We start from the raw sequence: 25,569 nt of genomic DNA on the forward strand, positions 1-25,569 counted from the left end.
TGCTGAAAAACTGAACACAGGAAGAATATACCCTGCTTAATGTCACTACAAATAAGCACCTGAAATATGGTTAATTGAGCTGGTTGTTACTGATTTATTGTAAGCCCCGTCACCATCTATTAGAACTTCTCTGACTGTTAATTTTATTTTAAAACAGTGCTGACCTTTAGGCCAGAATTTTTGCGCATCCGCAGACGACCCATCCACATGTCTGTGAGCAGCATTTGGCTGCAAGTGTGAGCAATGAAGTCTCTGTGCTTGGCTGCCACTGCAAGCTGCAGGCATGTGGCGTTGCTCCAGTTCTTCAGCTCGTAGGTCAGCAGTTTCATTGCCAGTTGCTCGTCCTGCTTGTATGACTGGTCCAACAGTTCCACCGCCAACTGTCCGAAGTCCCTGCAACAGAGGGATATTCGTTCATTCCCACTAGCCCAAGCAGCCTGCTGCAGAAAACACCCCTCTGCAACTGACATTCTCTGCAAGGGGGTGCATCACCTTCCATCATGCAAATCGTGATGTTGACTGTACACATGGAAACCCACATTTTCAAATGTGAGTGGCTAATGGTAGGCATATAAATAAGTGCCCTGACTTAGCAGTGATGAGCACCCACACCTACCAGCTGTCTGCTCCCACCTGCCTGCCCACCCCCCTGACATTTTCTAGCTGAAATCCTCTGGTTATCTGCAGCTTAGAGGATTGCTTCTGTGCTGTTTGCCCATGGCTTTGTGGTCAAGTCTCCTGGAAAAATGAATGTCCAATACCCTTTTTAAAATTCTGTGTCTCAGACTTTTAACATCAAGAAAGATTATTATGGAATTTAGTGTCTTGGCTTGCTCACCTAAGCATAAGTTCTTGCTAATTAATACTACAGCCTGAATATTATGTTTGTAAGGATTTCAACAATTGTTCTGCTTGGGATGAACAGAATGTCTTGAAAAAGCACAGAGAAAGGTTGCAGCCTGACTCTTGAGGCCTCAGGGGGAACACGTAGACAATATAGATATTCCATTGCCTTCTTGACACCTTCTCATTTCAGAAGTTATACTGCTAGCAACTCTGCTTCTCTGGCAGAAAGATTGTTTAAAAGTTATTTAGACTTTAAAGGGACTGCATTTTCCCAATAAGTTAGAAATGAAAGTGAGGTACAGACAAGTAAATTTCAGGGAGGTTCAGCAGCCTCTCTACATTTTTTTTTTTTTTTTTTTTAACCCAGGAAAGTGTACATGAAAGAAAATTCACCTGGAATTATGGTTCAGCTCTTGGGATATGTCATCCACCATGTCATTTTCTGATGCTTCGTGGGCCATGGCTTTGCAGAGTTTACAGGCCACCAGTGCTTTAGCCATAGCCTCTTCCCCATGCTGCCAAAAGAAGAGGGCCATCTTCTGACGCTTCATCAGCACAGCCCACACCATCAGCTCATGGAACGGGAAAGGGAAATGATTGATCTCAGGGTCATCCAAATCAATATCAACTTCCTCTTCTCTTTTTTTTGTTGTTTTCCTCCCTCGCCGCAAAGGGACATCATCCTATGAGAATTGTAGAGAAATTTTTTTCACCAGTGCAGGAATTGAATCAATTCACACAATGCATTGGAGTCAGTACCTGAGATATCAAACACATTCCCTGCAGGTCAGCCCCTTCATCTTTTTTGGACAAAATATTTAACATAGGAAAGTGATGAAAAAGGTATTGGTCCATGCACTGTAATTAAGAAGTCAGTAACCCCATACCTAAACACAGGGAAAAAGAACTTTGGACTATCATTCTGGACTATCATTCTGAACTGTTCTTTCTCCCTAAGAACACAGAGCACAATCACACAATATCCAGAATCATTTTGAAAAAGCCACCATTAATATAAAGCTAAGAGTTCACTCCAAATATAACATCTGTTGTAATGCATCTGCCTCATTCCACCTCCAGAAAGTACATATCCAGGGGCTGTTCTGGTCAGCTGAAGATTCCCTGTCTGCGTATTCTTGTGTTTTCTCCCTTCATCTTCTCACAAGAGTAGCAATATCCTTTCTTCACTCCCATTCTGCCTTAGTATCCCTTGTTTATCACTTCTTTCTCCATCTCTTTGTTGTTTCTATCACCTTTAGTTTCCTTCCCATTTTAGCCTACTGCTTTTATCACATGAGCTGACCTATTCTGTGCTGCATCTGTGGACAGCAAAATGAAAGTTGTTGTATAAAATAAACAAACAAGAAAATATACTATCTCCTTGAAGCATTGGGGTAGCCAAAAGTGTTAACAAAACTGATAGAAATTTGGCCTTTGTAAAGATTTCTGCATCATTCTCTGCAACTGCTTAATTTCTCTGACACATTTTAAAGTTATATAGTTATCTGACTGAAATTCTATTTGGTCTGACAGACTGAAACATTTTGTTCAATCTTCATGAAAAGAAAAATGATGCACAGAGAGGGCAGACCCTTCTTTTCTTTCTGCTGGAGTTTTATTAAGAAATGTTTCTTAATTTGGCCTTTGTGTAAACCAGTCATCTGGATGAAAAATACAATTTGTGTTGCACATTTCTCACAGAAAACTTGAAAACAACTATTGGTCCCTTCATTACAGTGATTTAAACATTATCTTGATAGAGCTTATATTTGTCAAAAAAAGGAAAAGACATTAAGATTTATCACAGGTCGCCTACCTCCATTCCCAACAGTTTCAGGGCTTTTGGCTGTACAAAAAAGTTAGAAAAATGTTATTTCTCCCAGAATGGTGATGAATAATCACAACTATATTTCTACACATACATACATGTGTAAGTATGTAACATGTGATGTATAACATATAATGTAGTGTATCTAACATAGAGTATATAATATAATATAGGTAATATAGATGTAATGCAATGTAATGTAATATAATATACATATATACATCAATCAAATAATTACACATTTATATTTAATTCAACCTTGAGTTTGACCCTATTTCACCAAAACATACAACAGAAGGCATATATTTGGATTCAGGTACAAATTGCAGCTGGTTTGGGGCTGTGTTAGTGGAAAAGACATAGGAATTACTGCTAAGGCATGAATGGATTTCTCTGGAGTACATCAGTGTTTTGGGCATTCCCCTGGCACACTTTTATTGACTGCTGTGGACCCGCTCTGTATGTTGGTTCAGCATCTGCGAAATAGCTACTCAAACGCTTTTCTTGATTGAGTGACTAAGAGAAGAAAGTGTCTTCCCAGCAGCTACAATTACTACCTTTCCTCTCAAAAGTGAAGAAAGGAAGTGTAGAGAAACAAACAAACCCATTTCAGGTGTTTGGCTGTAATCATTTCACAGAGCTGTTGCTCTTTATAGCCACTTAGAACAATATTCAATGGTGTGTATGGCTAAAATCTGAACTGAGACAGGAAATGAAAATGTGAGGTAAAAATAGGCAAAGAATGAACTACAAATCTTACTGGGAGCCATTGAGCTGATTTTTCTTCACACTGGATTGGGTTGGTGGCATTATGGATGTCAATAAATATCTTTTGTTTTGGGAAGGTAGTAAGCTTACTTTGGATTAATAGAATTGTAATCTATCAAACATGAAAACGACAACAATACTGAACGGTGGTTTTGCCATGAGCCCACTGACTCTGCTGGAGCCACACCCAGCCAATAAAGCCAATTTTGAGTTAAGGGTTTCTTTGCCCTGATACCTTCAGGCCACAATCAAGAAGATGAACCATGAGATAGGAAATGCATCTATCAAAACAAATTTTTTCAAGTCTAACTGAGGTGCCTTATGGTATTATTGGTACAGGTCAAGAGACTTGTCTAATTACAGATTTTAGAGCCAGAGGAGACTGTTTTATGTCCTGGTCTCACCAGGGCAGCAGAACCCAATAATTTTTTCATTAAATTGATAAAAATTGTAGCTTGTATCAGTGGCTGGCTTGTGGTGTGTTATGGTGAAATAGCTGCTGGGTACAGAATGGAAATGAATCTGTAGACTGAATAGCGTGTGCATGTGGATCCCCCCCAGTGTGGAACCATCTAAGAAGCTATGGCAAGCCCTGCCAGTGGGTGCAGTCATTCAGATGGCAAATAACTTGCTCCTTACCCTCTTGGGCCCAAATAAATTGTGGTACAGTGTTCTGAACCGCTTTCGGGTGTAATTGCAGCGATATGCTCCTCCCATCAGGTACTCTATGACCAATCCAATATCAATCAGACTTATCCGATAATCAGGAGGTAAGTTTCCCTGCAAAGAAAATAAGGAGGATGGTGGGGGAGGAAGAAATGCTTATTACTGGCATTGTTAAATACACTTTATAATGATGTTAGAATAAAACAAATTAAATAGTTAAAAACAGGAATGTATTATTATGCTGGTTAATTAATTCACCTTAAAATAGATCCAACCGAAACCTGGATATTCTCGCTTGGAAAGAAGACATAAGTTAAATAAGAAGGTGAAGAACTTGTTGGAAGTAACAGAAGATAACGTCAGTACACAGTACTCATATTCTTCAGCTGAGGAAACAAGGAACACGACTGCAGAACAAAAAGCACGAGGATCAGCACACTTGAAAGGTCAGGCACAGTTGCTGGACTCTAGTCCTGCAAGATAGCACCTTTTCTGCACTATCTGTCCCCCACAACTCTCGTCCTGGCATCTCACGTCTCTGCTGGCATCTCTTTGGACTACCTCATCTGCACTGCCAAGGCATGGTGAAGTGACATCATGCAATATCATTTGTTCACATGGAACCAGCTCCTGCATGTGATTTTCCCATCCTGCAGTGTTTCCTTCCCATGTTCCAGGAAAGGAAGGGCAGGGGGGAAAAGAGCTGTGTTGTCTACTCTAGAGCACTTAGGCAGTGCATGTGTTATTGTTATTGCTGGTTACTAGAGGCAAGGAGAGTCTGGTAGCATTTGTTCTTGGGGTTATGTACAAATAAACACATATCTTTGCTGAAATTCCACACCTAGTATGAGGAAAGCATCTGCATGTATGAAATTTTTAATAAACAAAATAACTGTGGCTAATTCTTTGGAGTTTTGTTCAAGAAGAAAAACTAGAGGCCTAGCAATTTTCCTAGATGGTCCCTCCTTGAAATCCCAACATATTTTACTGAAAGCCCCTCTAAGCACAGTAATCTTGCTACCTCATTGCCACCAGTGCCAGGGAGATCGTCTCCCAAGAGGTGAACTGTGCTTTTGGCAAGGGTCATTAGCAGTATCCTGGAAAAGACATCTACATTCTTGCTCTTCTGTTTCTTTTCCTTTCTTATCCTCTGTTAAATATAATGTATATACACAATGTCTTCAGCATGCACCTTTTATTTTGAAGGGAAAAAGAATGATAAATACATCCACATCTTACTGCCCTCGCTTTGTGAACTCCCTTGCACATATCTTTGTCGTCTTCACTGTCAAGCCTGAAAACGGCAACACTAAGGGTATAAGTTCTCCAATACTTATGGCTTGCAAAGCTATGAAGACAGATCTCAGTAACAGATTGTCTCTTACTGCGTATGAATCTGAGTCTGCCTTTGAGTTAACTGGGCATTTCTATTGTTCAGTAGCAGTAAGCCTGATGTGATACCTAGCAGGCTGGAAGAACTTCAGGGTGAGCTGGTCTCATGGATGTGCCGGTGAAATGTTCTTGGGGGTCTCTGGCGATGGAAGAACAAAACCCCAGCCTGGGCACATCTGCTCTTCTGTTCTTGTATTCCCCCTGGGGACTCCACAAGGAAAACTGATTCCTTTACAGGAGGAAAGGGCTAATGGGAAGGGAATGCCCCCAAATGAAAGTTTGCCTCCTTCTCTAAATCACTGCCTCCGAATTGTTCGGATAACAGTTTATGGTTCAGTGAGCAGTTCCCTACCAGAAAAGAAGGCATGACTCAGCAAATTGTGAAGAGGTCACCCAGATCTAGGGATCTCATTAAGAACCCTGCAGATTTACAGAACCATCTCTGTCCTGTATGTCATTGTGCAAGAGGTGGGACTACAAACTAAAGGTGGAAAGAGAGGTAAATAACCCTTCTGTGAACTGCAAGAAAAAGAGAAACTTACTCTAGTAAAAAATTAACTTGTATAGTCAACATTGCAGAAGGACCAGGAAATTGTAATTGTTAGCTTCAAATTTTTTCAGTGCACTGTAATAAAATAATCACATTTTCTATAATGATGTACAGCACAGATTACAGTCAGCCTGCAGCTCTTTTTATGTGGTCATCAAAAGAAGGTTAGTAATTCACATGGAGCAATTTTATGACTGCCATGTCTGGCTGGAAATAACTGCATGTCTGCAGATACCTGTCTGGCTTCTCTGCAGATATGCTTATTAGATTCAGAGCAGAGAAACACTAATGGAGAACAGAAGGCAACTGGTTCTGCAGAAGAGATGAAATGGATGCAAAGATCCTCCTTCCTCTTCTACTTCAGCCAGAAAATTTCCCTCCCTGCTCACCACAGTATAAACAGTGTGCTGAAAGGCTGAGGAAGGAGAGAGGGAGGTAGTGCTGTGGTGTACCATGCCTAGGAATGGGCTGGGATTCAAAGGGACAGAAGATGAAGAAAATTTAGTGGCAAAAGGTGAGCTGCCAATTGTCTTTCAGTAAAGTTCCTTAGCATATACTTTTGCACCCTTCCTGCTCTTAGCCAATCTGATGGGCGGGGGAATCACTATCGTTTGCAGGAATGCATATTAGCTTAGTTTATTTGAACCCAGTCATTTTTATTCTGAACTGTTTAAAGAAAAATAACGTAAATCTAAAAATTAAATCCTGCTAAGTTTTGTTTGTTTGTTTGCTTTTTCCCCCAAATGTTCTTCTCTCTCCAGAATGCTTAAGGCAATGACAGTTTTACTAGGACAAGGATGAAGGCACTGGCAGAAGTGGGAGTTGTAGCTCCAAGACAGAGTTGTATTTCTTCAACAGACTCCTGCTGTCTTAATGTAAGACACTAACACTGAATGCTTTGATATTATTAAGTGGCAAAAAATAATTGAGCAATTAAGAAAGCAGAACAGGCATCAGGGTGCTGCATGTGTCAGAAAGAGTGAGTTTCTTGATATAGTTCTGATTTCTAAAATCTCATGAAGGGATTTAGATAAAAAATTTCCAATAGAGTAGCTTTAATAAAAGATGCATCTAAACCTCCCAGATAATACTAAAACACTTTACTAAAGAAAAATCACAAATTCACAGCAGAAATACACATTTTATAGACATAAACATATGTATGGCTCCATGCTTAACACACAATTACTTTTCCAAAGTGATCAGCCCTAGTAAAGCCAAGTAGACCATCTTTGTGAGAGGAGCTACACACCTGCCAAAGCACTCGCTATATCAGCAGACACCTTGAACTACCCTGGCAGTGGTGAGTCTGCTTGTAAATGAAGCACAGTGGTGCAAGTGGGCTAGAACCACTCCAAGAACAGCAAAAATTTGGGTGGGCTAATTGTAGTACAACCAAGATGGTCAGGAATGACAGAGGAGAAGGTTTGACTTTCAGGTATGATAGGTAGCCCAGTTAATAATCAAATAACCTTCTAATGTTGGGACAAGTCTTCAGTACCAAGCCTCTGATTTTGCATGCTGAGGAAAAAATAATAGTTTCAAAATTCTGTATATTGCTTATTAGTTCTCTGGAAACGTAAACATACATTGGCAGTCCAAAATAAAGACCTTTGAAAACTTGTATCAGCCCAGAGTGGGATTAAGATATATTGATTATATACAATTTTTGGATTAAAGAAAAAATTAATCTGTTGATTTCCACTGATCTTCATTAGCTAGTTGAGCCAAGGAAGGACTTTTTTAAAAAACAACCTGTAGAGGGCAACCTCCACTTACAAACGGGATGTCAAGCTCGGCCACTGTTTCTTCCTGCTTAGACTGGATGCATCGGTTTGTACGGTTTAAGGAAGCAAGTCGACCCTGCATGTCAAATTCTGTGCCCTTGTCAGGAGATGTCAAAAAGGCCATCATGCAAATGATGAAGGCAGATTTGTCCCCGTATGTAGTTATGGAATGGAGAGGATCGAAAAGAGAGATGAGCATGGTTGTCTCTAAAGCAGAGAGTCATTAAGTGCTTTGTCTTGTTAATATATACAGAATTTAAGTGCACTCTGATTACTGTAAATTCTTTAAGACTGTGTCTCCAGGCCTTTACAATATTCTGCCCAGGCTAACAGTCTTCAGAGTGATATTTGGAAATTCAAAGAGAAAATAAATTGTTGTCTTCTATGTTTGTGTATGCGTGTGTGTGCACACATGTGTGTCCATAAGCTGCCACAAACAGGATGTGGTAATGGGACTTCTGTTGTTAAAATTCTTTCCTTTGTTAAGCAGGCAGGGTGGTCTTTCAAACAAAAAATGCCTCCCAGTGATTTATACAGCTATGTAATACAGTAGTAGTAAATTAAATAATGCTTCTACGATTTGTAAGCATCCATTTTCTATTTGAGAATTCACAATGATGCAGATGAAAATAACTTTTTATAGCATACACCCTTGTAAATAGCACAGGTTTTAAAACTGGGAGGTATGCATAAAAAGCACAGAGTATGCATATCCCTTAACTGTTGTCTTCAGGTGACATACTATGTTTTTTGTATTTATATTTTGTGATACTGTAATTAAATTTCAGAGGTTAGGTATCTGGCCTCAAAATACATATAAACTCAAAAACCTAGCATCAGCAGTGTGGTCTGGTTTTCATGCACAGTGGGCCACTTAACTGTCAAACAGTGTTGTCCATGAAGAAGTTATTTCCAAGGAGGTGTTTCCGTTTAAACTGTTGTCAGATCTGCTGACTGATTTACAGCTTGGTTGACTGGTAGGGGATCTGCTCATATTGCAGGGCTATGGTGAGCTGTCATTGTTCTCAGAGTGAAGCACGGTTGTTCCTCACCACTGACAAAATGAGAAATACAGCCCCAGAGGTGCAGTTTTCTGATTAAGGTGCTAGAGGACTGCACCAGGCTGTTTGTTTTTAAAGCCCTTAACTATATTCTAATAGGAGTACACATTGACTTCATGTAGTGGGAATTACTAGAGACTTTAGATATGGACAGAGGAAAGAAAGATGAATTTATGGAAAAATGACCACCTCATAACATTTAACAAATAATGTAATTAAATATAGTGTAAGTTGCTTACGCCAATGTCTATCAATATACACCTATGAGTACTGATCATCTTTGCCTATTTTGATGCCTTTTTGTCAAGAGCTCCTTTAAAAATACATCTTTTGTTAGGGACTCAGGAAAAGATATTTATATTATTTAGTCATTCAACATACAAACTGCTATGCCTTTGAAGGAGGGCTTGGAAAGGTGATACTGGGGAAGAGAAGGAGTTTGAAAAGGAATATATTTTAAAGTAAGAAGACAGATGATGCTTGTTTCAAACCCTTATAGGCACATAAATACATGCATATTTAGTAAAAAACATATTCTGGTAACTTGGGCTTCAAGAGAAGTAGCCAGTCTAAATGCATTCTAGCTTTACTCTGCTCCATCCAAGGGGATTTGTGCATAAGAACAGTTTCAGTTTCTTCTGTATGCATGTCACACTTTGCAATGGTCACTTAATGTACTATATATAATTGAACAATGATGATGCCACATAACACACTAACCAAAGAAAAGCACCAGCACCTCCCTAAACATAACTATTGGTTATTCTGTAGCATTATTTAACAGAAAGATGATATATCAAGCATTGCCACTGCTCTCCCCTAGTTGCCTTTAGTTCTGCTCAGCTGTCAGTGACAGAAGAAACCACCAAAAGCTGTGCTCATACAAAAAAATCTCCATTTCTTTTTCAGTTTTCTATCTACTTCCATGTACAGAAATCTCCTTTCTCAAGTATGCTACCCTTGAGGTCTGACTTACATAATGTGCAAGGTTGCAATCTGCACATGCTTTCGGAGAATATTCAAGCTGATGAGGTCAGTTGCAGACTCAATCTCCTTACTTGATCCATATATTTAGAGGATAAAGGATTTTCATTCATTGCTGCTGCTGTTAACACTTCTAATCCTGAACACATTCCTAAAGGCATTTGTTATCTCCTTCCTGTCACTATACCTTTCTGTGTTTCTGTCTTGCCCTCCTAATGGCTCTTTATACTCGAAATTAACTTCATAAGGGGGCAGGGGAAAGTTGCACTACTTCTTTTTGTATATTTCTGCTGAGGAAGATGGCGACAATATACCACACAACACAGAACGAGGAACTGTTTCACCAAATGAGGATCCAGCACAAGGATAAGGGCTATTTTACAGGCTCAGAAGTAAACTAACAACATGGAAATTAGCTTTGACAGTAGTTGCAGGTATGGAAAAATACAGATAACAGCATAAATCCACATGGTATGTAAGAGCCTACAATATGCTAGCAGAAGCACTATTACCCAGGCATCTAAAACCACAGAGAAAGCAAGCCAAATAACTTGCTACTTGTGCTTTGTATGCAAAAAGTTCATATTCGGTACATACAAACAGGACATTCTGTAATGGCAGGGGAAGGAGAAGGCTTTGACTGAAAGCTCATGCAAAACAGAGATTGTATCTAGGTCCAAAAAGCAATCATAGCATTATCTCCAACCTACCGTCTATTGGACTCTTACCTTTTTGACATCCCTGACTAGATGATACAGAGTGTTGGATGGTCCATGTCTCTGCAAAGGACAAATAAAGAAGAATAAAATAGTTTTGCATTGTTCAAAGACCTGCAAGATGTAAATGCTGAAATTGCTTTCTCACGTTAGTAGTTTAAAAATCAGGCAACTGACAGCACTTCAATTGTATAGCGTTATCAAAAAAAAAAAAAAAAAATCAATTACGAGAGCATTATTTCACCTGGCTTCTCTTTTGTACAAAACCCTTCAGTAGGAAAACCACAGGAACTGCCTACTGGGTGAAAACTAAGGTCCTATATACCAGATTAGGCTCCTGGCTTAGGCAAAGCAGGAGCCCAGCAGAATACGCACAGCCTCTGGGAGAGAGTGGAAGATAAAAGAGCTGCTTAAGTGTCACCCTTCCTGAACTCAGGATCTCCACTTCCTCTGCTGGTGGCTCAGAGAGGCCCTGAGCCTGACATTGCATCTAGGCTGAGTCACCTGAAAGCCACTAACAGCACGCAGTCTGTGATTTTGTCCAATCTTCTTTTGACTCCACCTGACAAGCTGTCCTGGTTTCAGCTGGGATAGAGTTAACTGTCTTCCTAGTAGCTGGTACAGTGCTATGTTTTGAGTTCAGTATGTGAAGAATGTTGATAACACACTGATGTTTTCAGTTGTTGCTAGTAGTGTTTAGACTAATGTCAAGGATTTTTCAGCTTCTCAAGCCCAGCCAGCGAGAAAGCTGGAGGGGCACAAGAAGTTGGCACAGGACACAGCCAGGGCAGCTGACCCAAACTCGCCAAAGGGGTATTCCATACCATGGGACGTCCCATCCAGTATAGGAACTGGGGAGTGGGGGCGGGGAGGATCGCCACTCAGGGACTAGCTGGGTGTCGGTCGGCGGGTGGTGAGCAATTGCACTGCGCATCATTTGTGCATTCCAATCCTTTTATTACTGCTGTTGTCATTTTATTAGTGTAATCAATATTATTATTAGTTTCTTCTTTTCTGTTCTATTAAATGCTCTTATCTCAACCCATGAGTTTTACTTCTTTTCCCGATTTTCTCCCCCATCCCACTGGGTGGGGGGGAGTGAGTGAGTGGCTGCGTGGTGCTTAGTTGCTGGCTGGGGTTAAACCATGACACACACAAAACATTCTGCAGCAGACTCCCACAAGTTCAATTATATGTTATGTGGAGAAGTACTTTCTTTTCTGTTGTGTTTTTGACTGTTGCTGATATTTTAAGAGACTTTTATGGGAGGTCTCCTTGGCTGTAACTGACAATAGATGAGACCACTGCATATGTGCAGAGTCAGTGTCTCCATATATACGTTGCTCTGCACTTGCTAACACTTAATTTTATGTAACCCCATCACTGAGCGTGATGAGACTTTCCTGTGATTCTTCATATGGTGCTTCATATTTGCCTACCCTGAGTGATTCTAAATCACCTGCAAACATTGTCCCTTCTGTAGTTACTATTTTTCAGGTCACCTCTAAACAGGCTGAACAGCAGTGGTCCCAGGACAGGGTCTTGGATGACCCTGGCCATAATGTCCTTTTGTGGTGAGAACAGACCATGTATTCCTACTCTCTGTTTTCTATCTTTCAAGTAGTTTTTAAACCACAAGTGCCCTTTATCTTCTATGTCATGACAGCTAAATTTCTTTAATAACCTTTGAGGTTTTCAAATATTGTCAAACAGGTTTTGCAAAAACAGGCAGACCAAGTGCAACATCCTTATTCTCCTGCCTGTTGAATTCAGAAACGGTAATAGATTTCTAAGGCTTAACATTTTCCTACAGAAGCTGCATAAACTCTTTCTTGACATAAAATTGATCCCCTTGTGTATTAATCCTATTCTTTATTGTACTTTTACAAATTTGCCATGGCAGAAGTCAGATTCACTGGTTTGTAGCTTCCTAGCTCACTCTCAGGGCTTATGTTGAAATTTGGTATTTTTTAACTGGCCTTGTATTTTTGTTGGTGCTAAGGCTATCATGGATACATTAGGTCATATATCATAATTGATAGTTTAGGCATTTCATAGTCTGGGTCTTTTGGAACTCTTGTATGAATAATTTACGGTGATTTTTATAGCATACAATAAATTTGTTCAAAAAGGCCTTCTTTTAGCTGTAGAACTGAAGACTTTCCCCCAACTTACTCCCTGTAAAAACTGGCTTTGGTACAAGAACTGCAATGCTTATCAAGAAAGCCTGTTCTTAATACATAGGTGCTAGTTGATAGGCAAAGTTTAAGCCGATCAAAGATCAGATGGGAATCTGTCTCAAGGGTGGCATGGATAGCTGTTTTGCACAAATTTAATTAATTCTTTTCATATTTGATATTTTTAAAGACTGAATTCTGGTCACCATCAGTGTGAAACATCTCTGGATAACAGCCCAGTGTGGCAGCTTATGATGGCAGGGCTTTGAAAAGTATTGGCAAAAAAAATCTTTTTTGAAAAAGGCTATGCACTATGTCACAACCTCTCTCCAACAGACAGAACTAGACAATGCTTTAAGATTTTTTCCATACCACTTAAGCAATTTGAACTTACTGGTTTCTCTCAGTAGGCAATAATGATGTGAATGTTTTGCAGTTGAGAACTTGGAAGCAATTTGAACCTGTGCAGTTTTGTGTTCATTTTAAAAGCAAAGATAGAGAATTTGCAAACAGGCTTTTAAAAGTCAAAACTATCATTTTTGGAACATTTGGTGAGAACATGGGGAAAGCGCTTCACTGTAATAGGCCTCCTGAAATCATCAGATTTCACCTTTAAATTCAGAATATTATCCCAAGAAGTTTGCTTCTATTTGTTTTCTAGTGGCTGAGCTTGATTAATAGTTGCAAGATTTTTCTGAAACTGTAAGGGCTTATACTGTCAGAAGTCATGTATCACGATCCTACAGGTCCTAACTTGCCAGATACTGTCTTCCAGACAGTGCCATCTGTCCAAATCTCAGGTCTATCATATTGGAATTACAATGACCAGAAATCAGCTGGCACTGTGTGGGGTTTAATCCATGTTTTACAAAATCTGTACAGCAGATTAGGTGGGCAAGACAGACTGTGTTCCATTACATAAGAGACAAAGCTAAGAGACAATGTGGGCTTCCAAATCTCCACAGCAGGTTTTGGCTGCCTTGTGCATCATCATGTCATTGTAATACGAGTGGAAGCTAGAACAATGAATATAGAGATAGAAAATTTGCCTTAGGTTGGCCCTACCGTATTGTACAATTCCTCTAGCCGGGAGATGGTGAGAAAACGATGCATGCTTACTCCATTTTCTATGAGTAATTTCACAAAATCCACTCTGTCCAACACCAGTGCATCCAGCATTGCTTGCTCAAGGGAGCCCACCTGCAAAACAAGTGATTAATTCAGGTCGTTCCTAGGCATCACAGGCTGTATCTGACTGGTCCGGACACCCTGGCACAAGCAGGTGAATCCTGACAAAATTCTGAGGGTTGCTCTTCTAAGCTTAGAATGGGATAATCACAGTTTTAGTCTATATCAGTTTCTCTGATTCAGGGCAGCATTTCAAAAATGAGTGTCAGAATGTTAACATACTCTAGGAAATCCAGATTAGGACCAAGGAACTGGAACCCAGGTAACTGGTGACCACACCTCCACACCATTCACCATTTCATTATTATCTTTATGTCTTGTTTTCCTGACAAACATTTTATTTATATGGGGTATATTTGTTATGTGTACACACACTCACTTTAACTCTGTATTTACTAGCTTTTTCCTCTGTTCATGGTGTGGAAACTAAGGGAAACTTTGACACCCAGGAAGCAGAAATAGCTTCACAATTAGCATTTTTTTCAAGGGCCAAATGCAAGAACTCTTCTTACACAAAATCTCTCCTTTTCTATCTCTTGCAGGCTGGGGAGAGTTAGAAGGATGAGAAATAATCTCATACTTCCAGCTTTTAGCTTGCAAAATGATTGCAGCTTGCAGCATTTATGCAAATTTTTGCTATAATGTGGTGATGGAGCAATAACTGTAAGGACAGCTTTGTGCCATTAAAAACCCTCCTATGTTTTGATGCATACTTATGCCCAGTATTGAAGACAAGATAAAGTATAGTCCTGTTCACTTCATAACTGAGAATTCAAGGATTTGTGAAACTAGCTTTACGGGGCAGCAAGCTCCAGAAACTACATTTAAAGCAAGCATATTTAAACAGAAGCTTTTCCTTTTGTTGTAATTTTTCCATGGGGAGTTGTAAATGCTCATGTAATGATAGCACATGAAATTATCATGACAGTGACAAATCAAGTGTCACAGTAATGAAAACTGTGATCCAATTAAACCTTCCAAATGAAGATATGGTGGGCTTTAAGGAGCTACAGGGACAGAGACCTTCTGTTTTTTTTCTGGGTGCCTTCCACCACTGTAAAAACTGCACCACAAGCTGGGAGCTGACTACTGCTCCTCTGCCTCACACAGCATTCAATAACTTCTCTATTTACAGCCCTCCCACCCCTGCAGGGAAGTTCTGCCCACGGTGCCCCACAGGGGAAGGGTGTTGGCCAGGGAGCCTGTCCCCACAGCTGGCAGCTGGAGCATAGGATGGGGCAGATGTGAAGCAGGCAGGTTGATGCAGAGCAGCACTGGGCAAGAAATTAACACCAGCCTAGGTCTGGAGCCACAGGACTTCTGTAGTAACATTGCTGATTGGCTCTTGTGGTCCACTTGATGACCTCCAACATTTGTGTAGCATGTTTTTGACGTCTGATCATCATCAAATTCAGTATTGTACATAAAAGCATATTTCTTGAAGAGCAAAAAGAAGTTTTGCCTTTCCTTTAATTTGTAGCCTAACATTGTAACATGGCTGTTAATAGCTACTTGTTTTTCTCAGCTTGCAGAATCATTGCTTGATAGCACAGAAGCGCTACTTCCCGTTTCTTTACAGGTGTGGTCTCTCAGTGTTAAAGCATCGCTAGATGTCACCATTTCCTTGAGCAAGCGAACATACTAACACCTCTGTAACCGTGCCTGCCTGCGGTAGCTGTGAATGGGAACTTTGCGTTTGGCTGGGAGCATGACTCAGTATATTTTAAATGCTGTTAAAACCACCACCGCGAACAGAACGGAGTTAATGTTGTGTAGGGTTTAAAGTGTTTTCAGTAGAAGATGCTGTATATATACTGTACCGGCCACTGTTGCCCGTAAATAAAGATCTGACTGCGGGCGATGTCTACTCTGTTCCAGGCTAATGCTAGGCTCAGCTGGTCGGGAGCAGATGCGTTAGCTCCTGTGTATACAGACAGGGGTGCAGGGACGAGAGGAGGAGGAAAAAGAAACAAGACATACTTTAGACTCAGTCAACAGACCACCATGGTAATTCCTCTTTGTCAAAAGTCTCACAGATGTCCACATGTCATTTCTGCCACTGATCTCATAATAAAACAAAACCAAACCTTCCATTGCCTCTGTAATAAAATACCGGTTCTCAAATCTGAATCCATCATTCTCAGATTGTCTTGTAAACACTTATCATTTCTTCACATCCACCTTGAAAAATACAGTAGGTACACATGGTATTGGCAGATTGGGGTGAACTGGTTTCCCTCCTCTTGTACAGGAAGCAGGAGCAGAAGCCAGGAGGGATACTGATCCAGCTGCAGGAATACACACACACGTATGCACACGAGCGTACACATACACACACGTACATCTAGCAATTACAAACAGGCTCAACTCACACAGACCCCACCGATTTCAATAGTCATGCATTTTATGCACATCTTCTATGCATTCCCACCTGATAAGGTGGGGATCCTGTACAAGAAAAGGAATTTCTCCTCTACCTATTTGTACTGAGGGGTCTTGGTGGGATGAATTTCCCTTCACACATGCAATATTCATGTAACAAAGCATGCTATAAAGCTGGTGTCAAGGTATAATATATTCAAATTGAATAAGAAACTATGCAGATGGTAAGATAGGTCTGCAGTTGTTTGTTTTTTGGAAAGGGGGCTATGTTTTTGCTTGTAGTTTTAATGGATGCAGAGGGACACTCCTGCCCTGCTGTGCCTTTTTAATATTTCACTAAGGATTTAATGGTTATTAGCTGATTTGTAATAATAAAACGGTATTTGTTCTTCAGTGTCACAGGGAGAATTGGCCCAAAAGAACTGATCAACCAAATAAATAAAGAGCCCTTCAACTTTCAACTACATAGCTGCTTGCAGTAATTAGGTGATTGTATGAAGGCTCATTTTTTAAAGGCCTTATACCTCCACTGTTTTCTGGTCTTTATTAATTCTTATACTGATATCATGGAGTGAGGACAAACAAGAGATTTTCATTACTTCAATGCATTTCTGTCTCCATTTCAGTACTATTCAAAATCACGCACCGTTCCAGTTGAAAGTGGACTCTGAAATTGGAGGCACAGAAAACATGAAGTGTAACAAACTGGCTGCTGCAATTCTCTGTGAAGGATCGGTTCAGCAGACCTTTGGGAAGCTTAGCCTACAGTTTAATTTTATAACTCTCAACTTTGCAGTCAGTTCACTGCCATGAAACTTTGCCAAATACTTGGCAATATCTACAACAATTATTTGGGAGATGGTGGACTGTAGATCATGCAGATTACTTTCATTTTATTGCAGAAATGAGCTCTGATAAAAAAGCTAGGTGATGCAGGAGCAGCATGATAGAAAGAAATGAAGAAAAGAAGAAAAAACAATGAAAACAGTAAAAGACCTTTCTGTGACTAAGGAGTACCAGGAACACCCCTTTGCGTAAGACACTGCTTCTCATTGCTATATACTACAACATGGACAACAGCTCTCACAAGACACCTCATGGGGGATGCCAATGACATCTGAACTTTTCTGACTTTCTTACACGACCAACATGCAACATTCAAGAACAGAAAATATTTACCTTTGGGAAGGGCAAAAATGCAGTTACAGTTTTATTTATAAAAACAGAACAAAAAATACCCGTGGTGGATATGATAGTGTAAATTAAGTACAGAGAGCAAATAATGTTCTCCCCCTTTCTGAAGCAAACAACAGATTCTCTCAAAATGTCATTGGATCTCCTCCTTCCCATCCATGTGCCTGCAGGAGAAGCGAGATCTTCGGCAGGTACTTGGGCAAGCCGCCTGGTGAGTGGAGGAGGAGGAGGTACATGGTTGAACTCCCAAACCCAGGGGCAGTGATGGCAATCCTGCAGCCTGGCACCATTTTGCACATGTGATGGGGGAGATCCACCACCCGATTTTCCTAAACTGACTGCAGCCTACAGTCTGGGTAGCCAGGGGTGCAGCTGGGATAGAAACCATTTTGCATCAAGACTGGATCAGATGGACTAGGGGAAGGAAGTGGGTTACTTAGACTGCCTCCCACTTCAGCCAAAACTCAAGCCAAATCATAGAGGCTCCAGGTTAACACCTTCTGACCCCTAGCAAGCAGTCTTCTCCAGTTTCTGTCAAGTGATCTAGCATTCCTGGGCCTTTTCATGTTTTGGAATGATCTGGCTGCTGGATGAACACAGGACCTTCTGGCGCATCTGATCATGTGAAAGAGCAACTGGCATGGGGCATGAGGTGGTGGCTGCATTTCCAGAAAAGCCCCCAAGCCCAGCAGTTCATCAGAATTGTCTTCTTTGCTCATGCTTATTGAGCATGCTCCAAATACTGAGCAAAGGGGAAAGCAAGCCATGGTCCAACCTCTGTCCTTCCCACCTCCCGCCATGGTGTTTAAGGCTGTCAGCAGTGGACAAGTTTTCCTGTGGGTCCATGTGCAGTCCTGGAGATGATACTCTTCTCAGTGCTTGTTACCGTAATGGTTCATTTCACTGTCTTGCAGAGCACTGCAGACAAGTGGCAGTTGAAGGAAATGTATGGTTTCTCAAGGGGTTTTTGTACTTCAGGTCCAAATGGGTGCAGCAGCTAGGGTGTAGACTGAGCACTACAAGTCTGCATGCTGAGACTCTGATGCACATGGCGGGATGGCTGCTCCCAGAGTGAGGTTTGTTGCTGGAAAGCCCTTGCACCCTTCTCCTCTTTCCTGTCTTCCCTATGTGGTTTTCAGGTGAATGTGGATTATGCTGGTGTTACACAAGAGGAGAAGGAAAAGAAAAGCTATAAAAGTTTGTACAGAGCAACATATGGACTGAGGATGCCGTTTAATCAGTTTTATTCCAGGATGGACTGAAGGCTTTTGACTCAAATGAAAAAGAAAGTATTCAGGCTATTTCAGGAGGTATTCTGTCCAGTTTTAAGAAGCAAAAATAATTCCACTAATATAAGAAAAACTCCCTAAAACAAATGTGAGGTGTGCTTTCTTAAGATACCATCTCCTTTCAACCATTTCCTTGATTGCATTTGGTACCACAGAGCATGGATTTGAGTCAGTAAGAAGAATCCAAAAAGTGATCTTTCTGAGGACTCATCTGACTTGTGAGCGTCACTGCAATGTACCCAAATCAAAGCCAAAGGATATTTGGGAAATCAAAAAACAAGGTAGAGTTAATAACCTACAGCTCTGATCAACTCAATACAGGGATCACACTGGAACCACTTCTTAGGCCCTTAACACTGTAAGTGGTGAGAAATTAGCATATCCTCTCCCTATATTTCTTTTTCACCCTGTCTCATGGACAGATTCGCTGCTTAGTTGTGTTGTATTATTTTAATTAATGTAGCATATTTACTGCTTTAGATAGTGTTTTAGGCAATATGACTAATGTCTATGTGATATTTACTTAGTATCCTGGTGTCTGGCTGAGTATGAGATATGTTCCTCAAAAGAATGTTTTAAGACAATATGACTAACGTCTGCAGTGGGACTATTCCTTTCTTTCATCTACTTCTAGAAGAAAAGTTGCATTTGGGATGCAATGCATTGATTTGGCAGTATTTTATTTCAGTATAGGTATTGCTGGGTATAGAAGACAATGCAAGGATGGTATGAAATTGAATGAACAAGAAGGAGATCTGGGACAGCTGTTAGTTCCTGCAGATGTTAACTTTATGCTCTTAGGCAGCCATCCAGGAGTGTTTGGATATCTTGCATAGATTCTTCTGGTAAAAAGTCAGATGGTCTATCCAATATCTTGGACCAAAAATGCAATACTCCTTGATGATAAAGCCTGGAACCATAAACTTGACTCTGTATCCTACGTGAGCCATGGTACACATCAGACAATGAGTGCTGTGCCCTTGCAGGATCCCAGATTACTGAAGAGATAGACTATGGGCTATTATATACTGGCTAAAGTTTACTGTGATCAATGTAAACCTCTAAAGGATTCTCTGGGATAGTCTATGATACTTAGTGCTCAGGCATCTGGAAAGCTGAAATGACACAAACCTGATCTATCTAGACAGAAATTGTTTTGGAGACTCATTTCCACAGCTCTTCTAAGCATGTCAGCATCCTATCTGAATCATCATTTAAACAAAAGAATTAGATTAGGGAAAATAGCAATCCAAAATAACTTCCTGCTCTGCATCTCAGCAGGTCCTATGTTGTCTTCTGTTTCAGCAGCTCTTTGGTGAAAAGGCTGTGTTTCCACTGCATTTGCTACAAGCATCTTCCTGGCATTTAGCAAATCACCTGACAATAACAAAGCTGATAGCAACAACTATAAGGGCAGTAACCAGATATACGGCCTAACTCTGAAATCCTTCTGTGTCAGTGATTTCATGGTTGGCAGACCATCACACTGGCTTCCAGGACCATCTGACACTACATGATGTCTGTTCAGTGAGCATGAATCATGACTTATTCACAGGCTGGAAAGTATGCAGAGACATCAGATCTGCATTAGCCTAACAAGGTTTATCTCAGAGGGTTACATGGCAGTAATATTACAATGTGCATATATCACACAGCACCTCTTTCCCAATGCTAACAATTGCACTGCGAAGGCTTCTGGAGCACCAGCTAAAACATGGCTGGTGGTGCTAGTATGCTCCAGACATTGCAACTGTTTTGTGAACTAGGATCTTTGACGCCACTTCAAAACAATTATATTTTAGAAAATCTCCATATGCTGTCTTTAACTTCCCTGTCATATGCCTTCTGCTCAATTAGCAGCTGCAAAAGGACAAAATCCATTACTGTTTGAGTTCCAACTGTTCAAGTTAAGAGAGCAGAAACAGTTAAACTGTATCAATAAATTTACTTGCTACAAATTCATGCAATTGGAAACTTACTTCTCACATTCGCATGTCTCTCAAAATTAAAAAAAAAAAGGAATTCACAAGCCATATGCTGTTGTGACATCCTTGCAGTGTAAATTGATAACCAGTTTGGATGCCATTCCCTAGTTTATTGGAGACCACTTCCAAGAAAGATAGGTCTGCTGACAAGATTAAACAAGTGACTCATGAAAACAAACAAGGAAATAATCTCTGATATTCAGTGCAGGGTTTGGGGCTTGTGGAATATCCCATCCAGGAGAGTTCCTGCATTGGCAGTGTGCCTGATGTATGTTTAAAAAGAGACTAGCTCATCGCAGATTTTACACAGCAAGCAGGAAATGATACTTCGTGTTTCTCAATCCTTGCCCTCCTCCTACTCCCTGAACAAATCACTCACACCAGGGTGGGATTGGTAATTGGCTGGTATGTGTCTTGAATACTGGAGAGCAAGACCTACAAAATCCTTGTCAGTAAGACTGAGAAAAAGTAACCAATAATCACTCACCAGTTTCATACTTTTCTCTGCTCCCTTTTCACACAGTGCTGAAGAGGTGAAAGAGATTAATTCCTGAATCTAAACTTAAGAATTTCAAGATAATTCAGACAGTCTTCAAATCTGCTTACTAGTAAATCAATAGGCAAGTGGTTCAGCATTGCTACCTTAGATTTCTTGATTTGATGAAAAACCCAAGTATCCATCAGTCTGATGGGGTGTATTTACAGAAAGGCAGTATTTCTTTCAGGGTGGGCCAGAACCTTTGTACAAAGACATGGTATGAATAAGGACAACTGACTTGCCTGAGACAAGAGATCTCATCTTTGCACACATTGATTAAAAAGTTATGTGGACTTTCATTCCCTGTGATCAGAGAGCTCAGATGAACAAGAGGCATCTGATAAATCTAATCTTCATTGAGCACCTTCACAATCAGAAACTGCTGAGGAGCAGGGAGGATGAGGTGTTAAGTTTTAGTTCCTTTGGCTCTTGAGCAAGACACAAGTGCTGCTGCCATCAGCAGATTACCAAATCAAGATTGTCAGGCAAGCATGAAACGAGATGTCAGAATCACTGACACAGATCCAGGCATCTTCTGAGCTAAGAGAAGTTCACTACAATGTCTTGCACTACTATTATGAAGAGGGAAGGTAATTTTATTTTACGAAGGAGATGACAGGACCAATTAGGCACTTGCAAAATGGATATTCCAGATCAGAGAAGACTATTTATATACCCAGACTGCAAACATTGTACAGTTGCTCATGTAAATACTGCAAAAGAACTTTTCAAACAGAAAACAATCCCTCCAAGGCCTATGATTTATTTTCTTCAGCTTCCAAGAGGCAGCTTTCAAGGTGGTAAAAGACTCCAGGGATCTATGTTAGGATTCAGACCTTGCAAAAATATACCTAGAAGAAGTTGAATCACAACTTTAAGGCAATATGTATCTTACTAATAGAAACCAAGAGCAGTAGTTTCAGTGATTGTCTTAAGAACAAATGTGAAGAGAATACACTTTACACTGAGGATAATGAAGGATCCAGTTATATTTAAGATAAAAATGAAATCTGCAATTAAAATATATCCTAAGGATAGAAAAGAGGAATTTGGTGATGGATGCAATTCTTGTTCCTTGCTTTGAATTAATTTCCTTTTCCTTTCTTCACCTTGATTTATATTGCTTCTCTGTGAAGATGTCCAAAATGCCTTGACATAATTATGCAGATGGCTAAACTTGTTACCTCAGGGTAGCAGCAAAATAGTCATGTTACCTGCAGGACAAACAACTGGTATCTTGATCGAACTGAGCAAAAGAAGTGGAGAAAGCAATACTACAGAAGCCTACAGAAACAAAAGCTACTGGAGCAAAATAATTCCGGCTTATTCCTTGGCTGGTAGCTATCAGCTTGCAATCATAGTTTTGAACTGGCTAGTGCTTGTTTACTCCTCCTGTTCAGACTTTTGTTTTAAATGTTTGATGTAACATTTTTGAAATGGGATTAATAATTGTGTAAAAGGTAAAATACTATTTTGCACTTTTGGTTAGGTGAAAGTTTCTCAGGCCGCTCTCTGTCTTCTTCATCCAGCTTTTTGAGCCTGCACAGGAAGAAACTGAGAAGAAAACTGAGCCCTGGAACAAGCAAGAATAATTCCCATTACCTTTTGAATACCCAGTAAATCTATTAATTTTTTTTGTTATGACTCAAATTCATGCCACATGGCATTAGGTACCCTCTTATTCAGATGTAGGGGTGACAATAGCATGATGACAACTGCTGAAGAGCCTCATGAAGCATAACTTTCCCCAGTCACCTTTGGAAGTCCATTCCCTAATGTTTCTCTGATTGCTGTTTAAAATAGTTTTGTATGTCTTATTCTCTGTTTTTAAAATCAGTATGGCCTGTACTAAATAGCACAAAACAGTCCAGACAGCAACAAGATGACCATCGTGATTGATATATGCAATTTGTGAAAATTCCATTTGAGGAAATACCATATAAATGGAGTGCTAGAACCTCCCAGCCCTTGCTTAGGTGAGTAATCCTTCACTGTGTAAGTACAAGTGCTTCAGAGCCTTTAAAGTCTCACCTGTTTCTGTATTTGCAAGCAGATATTAAATTACCTGATAATATCATATTTTGAAGGGAGACAAGATAAATGGTGTGTCTGCAAGATCAGGGTTTATAATGAACAGTAGCAACAGCAGATTTATTGTAAGACAATCTTTTAAGAGTGTAAGTGTAACATGTAATGGCTTAGAAAGATTTAGTGACCTGTGAAATTTAAGATTAAAACCCCTACCACCCCAATAGTTGAGTTCTTAGCTCTGTCAGTAGAGGCTGGAAGGAATCCCACGCAGTTACCAGACTTTCCTAGAATGACTACAGATAACATTTTACTTTGACAATAGTGCCAGTTTTATCTAAAGGGAGATAACCTCCTTCTGGATGTTCTACTAGCCACAAAGGCAATCTAAGTCTGAGAAGATATTTGGCTGTCTTCTTGTGAGTACTAATCTTCTCAAGTAACCAGTGGGGGGGCTCACCACTGATGTTTCTTGTGGTGCATTAGCGATTGTGGGTGGAGAATAAAAATTCAGAAAGGAAAAACAGTAGCTATTTAAACATTAAAGAAAGAGCTGGATTTGTATAAAGCAGTTAGAGCAAAAAGTATACTTCAATTTCATGGAATAAATTTACCATCTTGATATGGTAGATATTGTCAATAAATGCAGGTTTCAGCACAGCAGAGACACAGAGTTAATCTATTTGGATTGATACAGACTCACTGTGGAGTGAAACTCCATTACCTTTTAGTAATGCTGTCAGGATAGCTAAATCAATATCTTGGTGTCCTTCTGATCCCATGCGAAATACTGTGATCTGAAATGTTAAAAGACAATACCATTATTTAAAGCAGGATAAATTTTCTAAAGAGAAACTACATCAGGGCAGCATAATTTGGATCTCAAAACATCCTGATGGCTGCAAGATGATCTTACTTTATACATTTTATTTTAAGCTTATTAGATAGGATTAACACAAAGTATTTTTTGTGAGATAAAATTTGCTAAAGATAGAAATTGTTTTAATGAGCATATGGAAGTAAAGTCTTCAGTGATACTTACGGGGTGAGATTAGAGATGAAGGAATGTTCTTGTATTAGAGTAACATTAGATTTAGTGTTCCCAATACATTACTAGGAGGAATTAGGTGTGTTATACGCCATGAACCTAATTTATGGCATATGGCACTGAATAAATATTTTCAACCGAAATTAGCAACCTATTCAAACTCATGATTTTATATAGCAGAAAGTTAGATAAATAATCTAAGAATTAGGCTTCTAACAGGTCCAGAAACTTCTTTAGCTATGTGTTGTCAGTGACCTATCACTATAAGATATAAGCTTTGAGGCAGTGAGGTGAGATACAGAATTCATAACGAATAAGAATTAATTTAGTGGGGCTGTTCTTTCAAGCCAGTTTCACTCTTGGTTAAGACTGCACTGAAACGTATAGAAGTGTAAATCCCCTCGCTCTTTTTGTTGCCATGGAAATAGCTGCTCTTCGGCCTCTGCTTCTTGTGAAGCAACTGAGACTGCAGCTTTTTATTAGTGCCTTTCCTTTACTAATGAAACCTATGTCATCATTTTGATATGAATACCTGTTGTCTGTTTTTCTTTTTCCTTTTGCCAGTACAGCCTACCTTTTCTTTCTTTTTTTTTAATTAAGTGGTATCTTTAATTAGGAATTGTGTAAACATATTTTGCACTCATATTCAGCAGCATATGTTGTCCCCACATTCCTAGATTCGTACTCATACAACACCACTGAACTGCAACAGCATCTGGGATAGAGATCAGCAAACATCAGGGCAAAAGAACAGTGTACTGTGATGGGGAAGGGAGATATATAAAGTAGTCAAGACTAAGACAACACTTTGATGACAAGCTTCAGTTTGCCAGCTGAAATAGCCCTGCAGAGTGTAACCCAAGAAATCCAGTGTAGCCCTCCTGTAGCACCTATTCTACTTTCACTTGACCCTAGAGGTCTACGGGGTTTAAAGGGAGGTAAGAGACTTTGGTATCACTAACAGTAGTACAGCATGCTAGAGACTGAAAAGGCAGACTGGATGAAGTGATAGGAAACTGGCTTAGCTCAATTAGTCAATTGATTTAGATAATGCTTAAAACAACTAATGTGAGAAAGCATTTGTTAGGTGTCCTCCCCAGTTAAAGTAGACTGTTTTCAAATTAGACTTAGTTTGACCCTTC

General features: G+C 40.0%; 1 protein-coding gene across 13 annotated transcripts in view; it reads right to left on the reverse strand.

Annotated features, from left to right (window-relative positions):
- Nucleotides 1-25,569, reverse strand: part of TRPM3 (transient receptor potential cation channel subfamily M member 3) — a 468,388-nt gene that overhangs the window by 48,309 nt on the left and 394,510 nt on the right. For 5 of the 13 annotated variants that reach the window (XM_030003866.1, XM_030003868.1, XM_030003861.1 and 2 more), the window contains exons 9-17: nt 24,104-24,176; nt 15,784-15,884; nt 13,841-13,975; nt 10,611-10,661; nt 4,367-4,402; nt 4,082-4,222; nt 2,663-2,692; nt 1,240-1,529; nt 165-393 (exon numbers count right to left, since the gene is read on the reverse strand). In XM_030003866.1, coding sequence (XP_029859726.1) covers nt 165-393; nt 1,240-1,529; nt 2,663-2,692; nt 4,082-4,222; nt 4,367-4,402; nt 10,611-10,661; nt 13,841-13,975; nt 15,784-15,884; nt 24,104-24,176 — 1,086 coding nt within the window. The remainder of the gene's footprint in view (nt 1-164; nt 394-1,239; nt 1,530-2,662; nt 2,693-4,081; nt 4,223-4,366; nt 4,403-10,610; nt 10,662-13,840; nt 13,976-15,783; nt 15,885-24,103; nt 24,177-25,569) is intronic. The other 8 variants (XM_030003869.1, XM_030003863.1, XM_030003872.2 and 5 more) reach the window with 3 other exon arrangements.

Source organism: Aquila chrysaetos, chromosome Z, assembly GCF_900496995.4.
Source record: "Aquila chrysaetos chrysaetos chromosome Z, bAquChr1.4, whole genome shotgun sequence".
Classification (NCBI taxonomy): domain Eukaryota; kingdom Metazoa; phylum Chordata; class Aves; order Accipitriformes; family Accipitridae; genus Aquila; species Aquila chrysaetos.